This window comes from Pipra filicauda, unplaced genomic scaffold (assembly GCF_003945595.2).
Source record: "Pipra filicauda isolate LSUMZ 115617 unplaced genomic scaffold, ASM394559v2 scaffold14_size4853619_pilon, whole genome shotgun sequence".
Taxonomy (NCBI): domain Eukaryota; kingdom Metazoa; phylum Chordata; class Aves; order Passeriformes; family Pipridae; genus Pipra; species Pipra filicauda.
The window spans coordinates 743,132-757,186 of NW_024103985.1; the positions used below are offsets into that span (position 1 = coordinate 743,132).

Below are 14,055 nucleotides of genomic sequence, written 5' to 3' on the forward strand. Positions count from 1 at the left end.
AAGGGGCGGGGCCGGGCGTGCGCAGGCGCAGGGCTGCCCCGCGGAAAGGCCCCGCCCCCCCGGAGCTCAAGGGCCCCAAAACCGCGCCGGGACCCCCCAAACCCACCCCATCCCACCCCTTCCCATCCCGGGGTCTCCCCCCCCGCGCAGCCTCACCAGGGACTCGCTGCTCAGTGGAAAGTCTCAGTAAACATTTATTCGAAGCTTTGCCACACAATACCATTAAGTTGATTTGTGAGATTTTTGTTCTAACAAATACTGAACTACGGAGTACACGGGTTTGGCTGGTCCGATAATAAATAAATAAAGGCATGTTAAAGCTCGGTAAAAAATGAGTCTGGTACATTTGTAGCTACTTAACAGTATTATCAGCAGAATCTCGTATGTCTCTAGGATTGTATGTCAGAAGTGAACACAGAGCATCTCTTCAGACCAAATCGTTTTCACATGAACAATTGTACAAACTTAAACACTGTGAAAGCTGATGTACAAAACGGTGTGAAATCACTACCATCAGTGCTAACAATGAGTGCTACCACAGCAAATATAACTTCTCATCAAAAGGAAAAGGTCGGTTTTTACATGTGCTGTCATCACAGGTCGATGGAATTATCCAAAAAGTTTAAAATACATGCGGATACAATAAAACCTTTTATTTTCCAACCCAGACAAAGAGAACTCATGGTCACTTATGCCATTAGCTGCCAAATACGAATCAGTACATGAGGCAAATCACACTTAAAACACCTCTACACCACCGAAGCTAAGGTTGATACTGGTCTATTTTCCACACTGACGATGCAACGAGTCTTGGAAAAGCAAATCACAATGTGAAGGACGGGCTATAAATACAGCACTGAACTACACCAGGTTTGTACACAGCACTCTGACACCCAAAACCACTGTGAAAGCGCCACATTCCATACAACACATCGGTTATCTACAGCCGGAGGTGCTGCTGCAGACGTCAGCTCTGCAAAGATGGGAGCGCGTGGAAAAACACTACAGGAGTTTCAAATATTAGGTCCTAAAGCACGCAGGTTTAAACACTCCAGACCCAACGGGATCTCCCATCCTGGACAGCCTGGAGCCCCTCCTCAGCCGGTTACACGGGGTGATGTTCTTCGCAGGGGAAGGTCCGTGAGCAGGATCCATTCCGGAGGAGCAGCCAGATGGGATATCCCCACACCCAGCCGGTCCCAGGTCACCTGTGCCCCCTCAGCGGCAGGTCAGGAGGGCCATGGCTGTGGCAGGAGTGCACAGACATCACTCCCCTCTCTCTGTTTTGCTGGATCCCAGTGAAAGGAGGGAGCTGCGAGGTTTGTTCCAGTCCCATCTCTGCCCCCAGCCCAAGCGAATCCATCAACTCCCAGTCTTGGTTTGTCCGTGGGTGACAAGGCAAGACCTGCCTGTCTCTGGGACGCTCCAACCAATGGCAATACAAAAGCAGTGCAACCACTGGCACGGGTTCTAAAAAACAGCAAAAACCTCCATGGATAAACTAGATGGCCCGGTATGGAAAATACTTGTAAAAGGTTATTTACAAAAGTTGAAAGAGATTAAATACAATACCACATTCATGTCCCAAAAGCGCTTTCACTACAGTGCATGTTTAAAAATACAGAGCATTTTTAAAGTATATATATATATATATATATTGAAGATTAGATTGTGCTTTAAAAAATCATTACTTCTGAATTTGACTAATGTGAAAACTGAGTGCTGGGAAAAATACTGATTAAAAATACCCAATTTTATATATAGCACTTTTGACATAACATTTTGCTATACATGGGATGCAAGTAAATATAAAAATACATTTTTCAAGCAGCAGGGTGATCAAAATCAAAAGTATTAATATAGGAGGGCTGATTTTACAAAACTAAGATAAATGATTAGAGCAAGACAGGGAGAAACTATAATCCAAATTAACTTTTACATAGTATTTTTAAAGAAATCTTTATAATAGATAACTCTTAATATATAAATGATTCAGTATTTTTAACTTCAACGTTAAATATGGATTACATAAAATACAATCTATGCAAACTGACTCATGCACATAGTCCTAAGAAGGCGATGGAGCCGCTGACACGAGCGAGGTTTGCAGACTTTGGTCCTCAGGCCTTAAATTTAACAGAACACATCAAGACCTGACAAGCTGTGCTAGTCAATTCCTAATTTCCAGGTTGGTGTTTTAGCCTAGTCTTCTGTGCACAACAGTAGGCAAAACTGAGTTTACAGGGAAGACTCTGTAATACTATGGAAAATGAGCTGGAAAAAGGAATACATTGTATTTTATATTTTCAGCTTTACAAAGCGGACTACTTGTTGCCATAGTCCTCATCTTAAGTTGCGAAAACCAGTTATTTTACAACTCTAAATGTTGTATTTCTCAATAAATGGTGCGCAGGGGGATTTACAGGTGACATAAAAAACTAAAATGGATTCCAACCGTGCCAAGTGCATATGAACTTCAACTGTGTTGAACTCAAGTGATCACCGTTCGGAGTAAAGGCCATTACCATGGATTTTAAAAATAACCCCTCATGTAAATGTCACATACAGACCCAAAGAGGTTAGGCAAGTAACACACATTCTAAGAAGAACATTAAACTTCAGCATAAAGAGAAAAATAAATTTGCCCAACAGTTACATTCAGTTAAGCATCACATCCAGCAAAAGTTCTGCCCAACGGAACAAGAGGACAAAGGCCAAGCCGTGCTCAGCTGCCCTGGCCTGTCCTACTGGCACTCACAGGCGTGGAGAGGAGAACCTCCTCATACTTGTTCCCTTGCTTTGTAGCCAGGCCCTATCACAGACCAATTTTTTGTTGCGTTTTTTAATGTAATTTTACGTTTAGACCCTATGGAACACAGAGTGCTTCAGCTGTGGTCCCTTCCACCTCTCATGGTATCAGTGCTCATCACTACGGGTCAATGCTTCCCCTCCCTTCCCACATCTCTATCCTCGAATGCTGTTGTTCCCAGGTCAAACCACGTTCCTGACTTCCTTCCCTGAGGTTACCTTTGTTTCACTGCATTTCAGCAAACCGTTCACAAAGCCAGTGATACTCTACCAAGTCAGTCAGTTCTAAGTTACAAATATAGAAATCCTGCAAAATAAAATTGCTTCAAAGCTCCACCGCTTTGAAATAGAACCGTTTCCTACACCCTCCTCATAAGGTGACTCACTTTCCCCAAAACCTAATGAGGACACAGACTTCAAGCAAAAAGCTCCTATAAAACTATTACAATTTTAGAAAAAAATCCAGATCTTCCTGAAGATAATTTATTGCCGCTTATTGGTCCTGAGAAAGCTTTAAGCAACAATACATTTGCACGTGTTTTAACTGCTGCCTTTTCTGAGAAAGTACGTGGGTCCTGAGATTAAAAATCATGTTTTAGTCTATGCATTTATGCTTGGAAAATGCTTCACTGTGCAGATCAAATATGAATTACAATTTGTCACGCTACGTCTTTTCCCTCTGTGCCAATTCATTAAACCAGATTTCCTTTCAGACAGCAAATTAAAGGTCTTGAGATGAAATGCAATGAAAAAATGCCACGTGTGTTTCTCAATTCCTCCCATTGGACTGGCATTTAAGGACTTCAAATCTTCCTTCTCCCTCATTCCCCACCTCCTATTAAAAGCTATGGTGTGAATTTTTTGGCCTGGATACCAGAAAATTCCTCATCTGATACTCTATGAAAGGCAACTTCAAGGCAATGAAATAAGCCAACAAAAACACAAAAACATTCACAACTTTGAAAAAAATAAAAATGTGGACCCACAGCAGATACTTCTCAATGGAAGTGCTTGGTAGCTCGAGTTTTTTGTTGTTTTTTTTTTTTTTAACTTTTAAAGTGTCAAATTTGCATATGTTTAGCTCAATTTCAGTATTTGAAAGACTACTCAATTTGCTTTTATAAAAACTTTACAAAAGATGTTTTTAAGTGCTTGTAAAAGTAAGCGTTTATCTACTGAGAAAATTCTAGTACTGGATAAAACTCTGAATATACAGCTGAATTTTGTAAATGTTTTTCTTTCTCCTACAAGTTTAATGGCTGAGTGTATAATCTAGATAAATTAGTCTCACACATGATGAAAAGTTATAACTTTGCACACTTTTTACCATGTGACGTTTTTGTTGCTTTGTAACTTTGAATGAGACAGTGCTTAGGAATTTTCTGGAGCTGGTGTACAGTGGTCTGCAGGGGCTGGTTCATTGCTCGCTGCCCCTGTCCAGGTTCTCAATCACCCTGGAAAGGCGGATGCTCAGCAGTCTGATCTGACTCTCCAGGTGGTCCATCTTCTCCTCCAGGCTGCTGTTGTTGTTTCTTCTCCAGTAAAATCCAACCGGCCCCGTCATGAAGTAAACAGCGACGACGAAGCAGAGCGGCAGGACGGCGTGTTCCGGATCGCCCTCGTACTTCTGGAGGATGTACACGCACGACAGGGTGAACAGGGCAACCCTCGCAATCCAGAAAAACCGACCAAACAGCATGTGCAGGAGATAGAAGAAGAATCCAAGGAAGAGAGATAGAAACCAATAGGCAAGTAAAATGGCACCGATCAGCAGGAGGGCACGGGTCGGGTTGTTGGCAATTGCTGCTGGGCTGAAATAATGAGTCAGGTTGGAGGCTGAAAAACAAAGGAAAATGTACAGAATGTTAATGAGGGCAGGCTGCAGTGGTACAGGGAGAAACACGAGCACAGCTCCAAAAGGTCAGTCCCCCACAGCAGCGGGGTCATGGCTGTGTTTTCTAAAGTGAGGGGTAAAACTGGTTTATCCGTTTCTGGATGGACCTTCTTCAAATTACTGGCTGACAAGTTCATACTGGGGCTACAGATCCTGCTTTGTAAAAGTTATATTCTAATGGCTCTCAGCTGTGTCTTTCTTTCCTCTAGTCCTCCCTGATTTCCCTGCACCATTCCTGGCTGCATGAATCCATCTAATGATGATACCAAGAAATCAACCATGACTTCTAAGTCATTTTACAGACATCCTACAGATACATATAGAGAAATGGAATGGTTGAGTTCAGTCTTCTTGTTCGAAGGTACTCATAGCAAAATCAAAGCCACATAAGCAGATAGAGACACTGCTGATGGATGTTTAATGCAGCATGATAAAATGATTTTCCCATTTGCTTGTAAACACTGACACAAGCTGAGACAGTTCAAGGGTAAACAGGCATCACACTTACCATCAATTCCAAGAACATCTAACAAATCAGTCCATATTCTCCAGAATGTGTCCATTAATACATCCACCCCATTCACAAACCTCTCTGTCAACCTTGAGAAAAACTGAGAAATAAAATTGAAAATTAAAAAAATCCTCAATTCCTAGAAACATACTTTGAGACTTACTAGTCATAAGTAGAATTATAATCCATTAAGCAAGAATTGTAGGTTATTTTGTAGTCCCCAAGGGAAAAAAAGTAATTTTGCAATTTTTTTTAACTCTGTGAATCTTAAATTTGCATATTACAATTATCCTTAGTGTAGGTATTTGGGCATGTAAATGTATACGTTGGCAGCACTGAAAACTGCACTTTATGGGCTTTACTATTGTTCTGAAGTTTAGAGATAACACAATCATTAGCAATTGGTAAATCAAAGCAGGGAATTAGTTTTATCGAGGAACTGCGAGATGTCCCCAGCACCACGCACAAACGTCTCAAGTGTACTCGTAGGTCAATTTAACAGTATTTATTACTTCTTCCTACTGCCTGAGGGAAGGAGGAACAGAGAATCAGGTCCTGCACGCCTGATTTCCTGCAAGTTCCTACGGCCCTACAAGCGCAGGATGCTCTGCTGATGCAGAGAGACCGGATTTCAGCTGAAGGGCTCCCCACCGACAGCGGGCTGCCCTGGCCGTCTCCCCCACCTAAAACAACCTTGATTTAGAGATTTCCCTGACAATTTCTCCCAGACTGCCGCCAGCCTCCGCTGCCGTTTCCCTCCGCGAAGCGCCGTTCCAGCCGTTCCGCCGCCTCACCCGCACAACGACGAGGCCGCGGTGGGTCCCACCGCGCCGAGGGGCGATGGGGGAGCGCGGCTGTGCCCCGGGAGCCGCCGGGTCACCCCGGGGAGCGCAGCGAGGAAGCGAAGGAAGCGCGGGAGGTGTGCGGGGCGGCGGGGGGGGCAGAGCAGCGCCAGGCGCCTCACCTTCTGCAGGGCCCGCACGTTGTCCTCGCCGAAGAGGCCGCTGACGCCCTGGTAGAGGCCGCTGGCGGCGCGGCGGAGGCTGTTCTGGCGGTCGCCGCCGCGGCCCCGAGCGGCCTCGGCGCCGGGTCCCGCCGAGCCCCAGAGCAGCAGCAGCAGCAGCAGCAGCGAGAGCAGCGCCCGCCGCGCCGCCGCCATGGCCGCCCCGCTGCGCCGCCGCCGCCGCAGCGCCGCCCGCGGGACCCGCGGAGCAACGGCAGCGTGAGGGCCGGCGGGTGAGGCGGGCGGGGCTGCCCGCGCGGGGACCGATGGAAACCGCGAAACGATCGCTCGGGTTGGCAAAGATCGCTGAGGGAAGCGGGGGGAGCGTGGCCAGCGCGTAGAGGTGATCCTACCCCTCTGCTCGGCCCTGCTGAGGCACGTCTGGAGGGCTGTGCCCAGCGCTTGGGCTCCTCTGTACGAGGAAGATAATGAGCTGCTGCAGAGAATCATAGAATCAGAGAATCATAGAATCATAGAATCAGCTGGGTTGAAAGGGACCTCCGACATCATCAAGTCCAACCCTTGATCCAACCCCGCTGTGGTTCCCAGCCCATGGCACTGATACCACATCCAGTCTTGTCTTAAAAACCTCCAGGGACAGAGAATCCACTACTTCCCTGGGCAGCCTATTCCAATGTCTGATTACCCTCTCTATAAAGAAATTCTTTCTAATATCTAACCTAAACCTCCCCTGGCACAGCTTAAGACCATGCCCTCTTGTCTTGCTGATAGTTGCTTGGGAAAAGAGACCAACCCCCCCCTGGCTCCCCCCTCCTGTCAGGGAGTTGTAGAGAGTGATGAGGTCTCCCCTGAGCCTCCTCTTCTCCAGGCTGAACAGCCCCAGCTCCCTCAGCCTCTCCTCATGGGACTTGTGCTTGAGTCCCTTCACCAGCCTTGCTGCTCTCCTCTGGACCTGCTCCAGGACCTCAATATCCTTCCTGAACTGAGGGGCCCATTGTATTTTATCTCAAAATCAGGAATAACACTATTTTTCCCTTATAATAATTCAGGTTGAAATCTCCCTGTGCAGCCCCCCCACCCCAAAAGGTCTATTCAAGTCTCTTGCTGTGTCCAGCCTGCCCTGGGATTTAACTTTTCCCAGTCCATTACCAGTTCCCAGATTTAACCTCTTCCAGCATCCCATCTGTCACAGTATTTATCCAGTTCCAGGTGAAATTTCACATGTAATAATCCACATGGCAATTTTTTTTCCCTACTGTAAATCAAGGCTTACAGTGTCTCAATTTAGGGTCATTGCTCTTACTGACAGAGCCCTGGATGCTATCAGGCTTCTTTGCCACAGGGCCCATTGCTGTCTTGTGATCAACTTTCTTGGCTCCTCGATCCTCTCCCATGGAGCTTTTAAATTACTCAGCTGTTGGGGCTCTGGAGACTTGTCACAGTCTTTACAGAATACAGAGAGATGCCTTTCCTGCATGGGTATGAAATCTCCTCTGAGGCGATTCTGAGATGCAATCCCCAAATGACAAGGGGAATACAGAACTCTCATGTCTAAAAAAATGACGTCTCTCTTTCCAGTACTCTATCAACTTCACTTTGAGGGATTCTGAAGGATGCTCATGCCCTTCACCCTCGAGAAACTCTGACTCAGATGAAACGCCAAAATTCAGCACGTTTCATGGTGTGACTCCCCCTTCTGACAGGTTTTGTGTTGATTTTTCCTTACTAACCAGGCTAATAAAGAAACAGCTGGGAAGTGTAAATTAGACAATGTTATCAGGTCGTTCTGTGTAGTGAAGCCTAAGCAGGATGTTGGCGGAGTGAAGTAAGAATCCCCAGGAGATAAAAGAGCACTTCATTGCCTTCAGAGCACATTCTGATTCATCACTGATTGACAGGAACACAATGACTGCGATATAAAAATAGATCCACAGGTCTGTAGCGTAGATTCTGCACCGACTGGTGACGTGAACTGGGGCAGCAACTGTTTGCTAAATTGCCCAACAGTAACTTCGAGGCATGAGGGATCCTGATGTCCTCCCCAGAGCTTCTCGGTGAGCTTGTGAAGGTGTAGGCGGCCCATGCTCATGTCTGTGCACCACTCAGGGTGTCTGCTCTGAAAATTACAGGGCAGATCTCTGCTTTTACTGGCCCCTTCCTGGGGAGTTCTCGCAGAGTCAGGGATGCAGCTTGTAGCTCTTCCAGTCTCTGGAATAATTTGAAGCATCTCTTTCCAAATTTATACCCCATGTTCTCAATGTTTAAAGCTCATGGCTTGGCCCAAGCCTGGTAGCTGAGTAGTTGAGTAGACATCTAGAATAGAGACATCTCTGCTATGGCCTTTTTCCCAGTTTTAGTCTGGCCAAAACACTTATTTTCACATTTAGCAGAATGGCCTAGACCTTTCAGCATTTATTTCTATTTGGCCCTGGAAGGGTTGGGCCCAGATCCAGGAAGGTACTTAGGATCTTACTTGATTTCAGTAGGGTATAGATTTTTAGATTTATAAATGGTGCTTTCATTCTTTTTTAAGATGGCCCTGAATTTGCTGATTTGTTAATCCCTGTGTATATTCGGAAGTCTATCTCATGCTCTCCCAAAATGGGTTGGCAACTGATGACAGGCATTTCTGAAGTTCTTATGAGGTTTCTGGTTATCTGCCCTCAGTGTCATGCTGTGCTTATACTCTGAACACACAGTAAATGTCAGCTTCTGGGGCATTTCTTGCATCTAAAGAGCCCCACAGTACAAAAAACCAGAGGTAATTAACTGTCATGAGTGTTGTTTTCTGTGCCAGTTATAATTCTTCAATTTGCTTCCAACTGGCATGGCCTTCTCTGGGTCCCTTTGTGCTGTTTCTGGTCCATGGGGTCTTATATCGGAGAATTTGGGAATGTTGCTGTTTCTCTACCTGAGTTGCCATCGTGAGATCCCTTCAAAATCGCTTCTGCAAGTGCCTGTTGTTTCTTTCCATCTGCTCTTTACAGAGTTTCTGAGGCCTGTGCTAGGGTTGGTTGCCTTTGGAAGCCCGCACTCAAGGCTGTCCTTCACACGACATCAGGATATTTTGGGAGTCTTCCTGGTGTTTAATTGATTTCCTGATCTGTCTCAATGAGCCTATTTCAGGTACGTTCAACTCTCCAAATCCACAGCTCTTATGAAATTGTGTGGTATTTCACCCTTCTTGTTTAAATAAATGAAATAGCGTCTGCTCAAAGAGTACATTGCGTCATGGTATGAAATATTGATCTCAGCCACACTGAACCTCTTAGTGAGGACAACTGTGAGGTTTCCAGAAAGATCCTCTGATGAGGGTCTCACTGCGCAGAAGAAGAATGAGTGTGCTTCTCTGTTTCCTCATCTGCACTAGAAACTGTGTAAGATGTCCTACTCAAATAGAGGGATTTAGCAACAATTTGAACTGTATTTAGAAGAAACGGGGGTCTGTTTCCTAGATGTCTAAGTTTTGGCAGATCATAGGGCTCTCTCTTTTTAAATCATTGTAATGCTGAAAAAAATGGCATAGCCTTAAAGAAAGCCAACTGGTGTTACTGTGGATCAGTTCTTAACCTCTTTTTTTTTTCTGTCTTTACTACTCACCAGTCTCAACCTGCCGTAGCTGATTGCTTTATGACCTCTTGTCATTTTAAGCCTTTTCATGTCCTCCCTGTGAGGCTTTTCTTGCAATGTGTCACTGTTTCTTTTCTTATTTTTTTTTCCTTTCTCTTTTCCTTTTTTTTCCCCTTTCCCTTTCCTTTTCCTTTTTTCTTTTCCTTTTTATTTTCCCTTTCCTTTCTTTTTTATTTCTTTTTCTGAAAATGCCTTAGATTTTGATTCTAGTTACTTGTATCTGATACCACACAGAGGTTGCAGAGATCATGGAGATCAAATGAGCCAGAAGTTTCTTATTCTTATCCAGACTTATTAACCAGCTGGTGCATGCTCTGAATATAGGATTTTTTTACAAAAACTTTCCAAAATCTTTATATTTCCTAATCCAGATGTTGGATCAATGGATCATGGTCAGGCCTCAGCATACTGCAGGTATTGCCACAAGGTATTATTACAAAACTTCTGTCTCACAGATCCCGGAATTTCATCACTCGAACTCCCAAGTGACTTCAGGTTACCTCAGAGACAATGTGGTAGTGCCATCACCAGTGTTATTACTGTTCATTGGCTCTGAAGGATCTTTTGAAGGGCCCCTAATCTAATCTAAAGCAGAAAATATGATCTCATTTTTAACCTTATTACTATTAGCAGGCATAAAGCAAGGCTTAAAAAGATTTGAAAATGGTCAATTCCAGTTAATCTTATTCAGGCTATTTTCCTCCAGCTATCCTAATCTAGTCTCCAAACTAATTGCAGTAGTCACTGCAGTCCTCCTAATGCCCATTTTCTCATTAAAGATTTGTTTAATTTTCCTTCTTCCCATTTTTCCAAAGTCACTTTTGAAAGAGGGAAAAACTGCTTTGGATAAAGCAAAGATGGAATGGAAGCAAGGAACCTGGATGCATAACCCACTCTAAGTAAGGATGCAATAGTAAAACTGCTGTTAATAAGATAAAAACACTGTCAGACTTTCCTAAAACCCCTAGTTTTATCATCAAATCCCAGCACACCCCTTCCTCCCTGAGCTGTGACTGTGTCAGTCCTTCTTAAACACCTTTTCCAGCTCAGCGAGAGGATTTTTGGGTCGCTTCTCAGGTAATTTGGCTGCTCATTTTCTTTTTAGAAGCCCAGGTTGCTCTGGGTGGGGCAAGGCGGCTGTTTTGCTGCTGCTTTTAGGAAGAATTTCTTCCCAAAAAGGGTGCTTAGACATTGGAACAGGCTGCCCGGGGAGGTGGTGGAGTCACCGTCCCTAGAGGTTTTCTAGGAAAGCCTGAATGTGGCACTTAGTGCCGTGGTCTGGTTGACAGAGTGGTGTCGGGTTGGACTCGATGATTTCAGAGGGCTTTCCCAACCTAACTGATTCTGCGATTCTGTGCATTTTATCTTAAAACGGGCAATTTCGGCATCGCCTCGGCGCTGAGGGGACCCACGGCGGGACCCCCACCCCTCCCTCCGTGCGGCATGAGAGCCCTGCTCCCATTGGGCACACCTCCCCCGATCCGGCCGCTCATTGGCCGGCAGAGAGAGGGGCTTGAGAAAGCTGTGCGCCGATTGGTTCTCCGTGGCGTCGGCTCTTCCCCCGCGAGGAGAGTACGCTCTGGGCTGATGTGGGGCCAGGCACGCCGCAGCCAATCAGACGCGCCGACGTCACGGCCGCCGTGCGCCGTGCGAGATCCGTCCGCGGGGCGGGGCTGCCCGGCCCTGAGGGGCGGCGGCGGGTCACGGAGTCCCGGAATCAGTGCATCGATTAGGTCGGAAAAGACCCCTGAGAACATCAAGTCCAATCTGTGACTCAACACCACCATATCAACCAGACCGCGGCACTGAGTGCCACATCTAGTATTTCCTTTAACATCTCCAGGGATGGTGACTCCACGACCTCCTTGGTGGTTCCAATGTCTAATCACTCATTCTGTGGGGAAATTATTCCTAATGTCCAAGCTAAACCTCCCCTGGTGCAGCTTGAAACTATGTTCTCTCATTCTGTCACTTATTGCCTGGGAGAAGAGACCAACCCTGACCTGGCTACAACCTCTTTTCGGGGAGTTGTAGAGAGTGAGAAGGTCCCCCCTGAGCCTCCTTCTCCAGGCTGAGCCCCCCCAGTAGCTCGTCATAGGACTTGTGCTCCAGACCTTTCACCAGCCTTGTTGCTCTCCTCTGGACCTGCTCCAGCACCTCAATGTCCTTCCTGAACTGAGGGGCCCAGAACTGGACACGGCATTTGAGGTGTGGCCTCACCAGTGCCAAGCACAGGGGTCAGTGGGTGGCCTCGTGTCCACCCTCCTGGGCTGTGACCCCCTTGGGGAAAGAGTGGTGGGGGTGCCTTGGTAAAAATGAGGAATCACAGCTTTGCTTCCAGTCCTGTCCAAAACCTGTCCCAAAGCTCACCTGTACCCCCAGAGCAGGGCAGGCTGTTTGTCAGCTGGGGGTAAATGGTGTGGAGGGGCTGCATGAGGTCTGAGGTCTGTGGTGGGGCAGGAGGCAAAACCCTGCTGGCTGCTGCCCTGCATGTCCTGTACCAGTGTTGTACCCACACAGGTTAACACTCTGTCAGTGTCATAAATACCTTCACAAACACAAAGGGTTAAAAAATAAAAGTCACAGAGAGATGGGTTCTCCAGCCAGTTTCTCCACCACAGGCTGTGGATCCCAAGCCCGCTCCTGTCCTGCCTTCTCCCTTATCTCTTGGCAGGTGTCTGGCTGTGGATTTCACACTGCCATTGACCTCTGAGTGCTGCCAAGGCAAGGGAGGCACGACAGGCAGATAACGTGTCCCCGTTCCACCCCAGCCTCCTCAAGGCCTACAGCTCTGGGGAGAGTTATTTAAAAAAATGCCAGATGTAACATCTGTCTCTAGGCAAATAAACTGTGGATTGTTTAAATCACGTTTCCATGGTCTCCACATTTAATAAAGTACTTGCATTCTGGTAGCACAAAAATCTAAATGACATTTAGAGCAAGTATACGATCTACTACACGTATTTTACTTTCATATACAATATGCCTGTATATAATTTACCATCAAACTCCCATCTTTTGAGTCTTCTATGCATTAGAAGCGAAATCATAACCTTGAAAATAAGTTACATAAGCAGCACGGATACCCTGTGGAATCGTTTAGATTGGAAAAGATCTTCAAGATAGCACTGAATCCAGTAGTGAATTTCACATAGTTAAGTGCTTCATTAATGCCAATTCCTGGCTGAAATCACAGTGACAGCCACTAGCAGAGGTCACACTCGGAAAGCAGAGTAGCAATAGTAGCTTTTAATCCAAGGTGCAAGCTGTGTAGGCAGGGAGCGTTACACAAGCACGGCTGGGATGGTGAGGCCATGGAAAGACGCGTTTCTTGCCTCATTTTTAGGTCAGACACTTGTTGCGACTTCTTCAGGCGTCCCTGGGGGGGGGGGGAAATTAATAGAGCGGCGGTGATTTCTCAGAGATCCAGTGAGAAGCGCGAAGCGATGGTTCCTCCCGGTGCCCTCACGGCGTCTGGTGACCTTTAGAGGTGACAGGGACCGAGCGCCGGCTCCCGAGTGTCCGGCGCGGCCGCTCCCCCATTCATTCCGTGCCCGCGCTCCCGGGGCCGGTGCAGCGGGTGACCTCGCACTGCTCGGGCGGGCACCGGCCCAGCCCCGCCGCCCCGCCCGGCCCCGCCGCCCCTCCCGGCCCCAGCTCCCCTCGGTCCCTCCGGTCCCCGCCGCCCCTGGGCGGGGCGCGACGCCCCGCACTTTTTTCCCCGCGGCGGAAGGTTACGGAGTGATGCGATCGGCGGCGCCTTAAAGGGTGCGCGCGGAGGAGGGGCCGCAGTCAGCGCCGAGGCGAGGCGGGTGCGTGGGGCTCTCGGGCGGTACCGCCGTTACCGGAGCCCCGTGGGACGGACGGTGCTTGTCTCGCTCCTCTGCCGCCACCATGTCGCGTGAGCCCGAGATCATGGAGTCGCAGGTGATGTGGGAGCCGGACACCAAGCGCAACACCCACATGGACCGGTTCCGCGCCGCCGTGGCCAGCAGCTACGGAATCCGCCTGGGTGAGCGCAGGGCGGGGGCGGGCGGGCGCTGCTCTGCCTTCTCCGGGCTGGCCTCACTGTGGGGCCGCGGTGGGGCTGGGGGCCATCCTCCTGCCCCTCAGGTCTCGCATCCCTTGGGTGCGCGGGCACCCCCCGGCGCAGGAGGGTCACAGTGGTCCAGGCGGGATGCTCTGCTGGAGCCTCGGCCAGAGGCCTCCGGGACAGCATCCACTGAGTGAGAAGGTACGTGCTGGTGG

General features: G+C 47.7%; 2 protein-coding genes and 1 long non-coding RNA gene across 3 annotated transcripts in view; 1 reads left to right on the top strand and 2 right to left on the bottom strand.

The window, feature by feature from the left end:
• Nucleotides 1–170: 170 nt before the first annotated feature.
• Nucleotides 171–6,592, bottom strand: LOC113994217 (BRI3 binding protein). The gene is made up of 3 exons (XM_027732994.2): nucleotides 6,178–6,592; nucleotides 5,211–5,313; nucleotides 171–4,644 (listed from the first exon to the last, which is right to left on the bottom strand). Exons 1-3 carry the CDS (start codon nucleotides 6,370–6,372, stop codon nucleotides 4,226–4,228), a joined length of 717 nt encoding a protein of 238 aa, XP_027588795.1. The 5' UTR covers nucleotides 6,373–6,592; the 3' UTR covers nucleotides 171–4,225.
• Nucleotides 6,593–12,671: 6,079 nt separating this feature from the next.
• On the bottom strand, nucleotides 12,672–13,438 carry LOC113994219. The gene is made up of 2 exons (XR_003542975.2): nucleotides 13,290–13,438; nucleotides 12,672–13,186 (listed from the first exon to the last, which is right to left on the bottom strand). It is a non-coding gene; the product is annotated as an uncharacterized LOC113994219 (long non-coding RNA).
• A 68-nt stretch (nucleotides 13,439–13,506) lies between these two features.
• AACS (acetoacetyl-CoA synthetase) overlaps nucleotides 13,507–14,055 on the top strand; it is a 40,157-nt gene continuing 39,608 nt past the window's right edge. The window contains exon 1 of the mRNA XM_027732993.2: nucleotides 13,507–13,819. Within this exon, the coding sequence (XP_027588794.1) occupies nucleotides 13,702–13,819 (118 nt within the window). The 5' untranslated portion in view covers nucleotides 13,507–13,701. The remainder of the gene's footprint in view (nucleotides 13,820–14,055) is intronic.

Excerpts from the sequence above, each read along its gene's own strand:
- LOC113994217 (XM_027732994.2), bottom strand. The coding sequence starts at position 6,372 with ATGGCGGCGGCGCGGCGGGCGCTGCTCTCGCTGCTGCTGCTGCTGCTG. Across the intron at positions 5,314-6,177 it reads ACGTGCGGGCCCTGCAGAAG|TTTTTCTCAAGGTTGACAGA; the intron begins GTGAGGCGCCTG and ends TTTATTTCTCAG. Across the intron at positions 4,645-5,210 it reads AGATGTTCTTGGAATTGATG|CCTCCAACCTGACTCATTAT; the intron begins GTAAGTGTGATG and ends TTTGTTTTTCAG.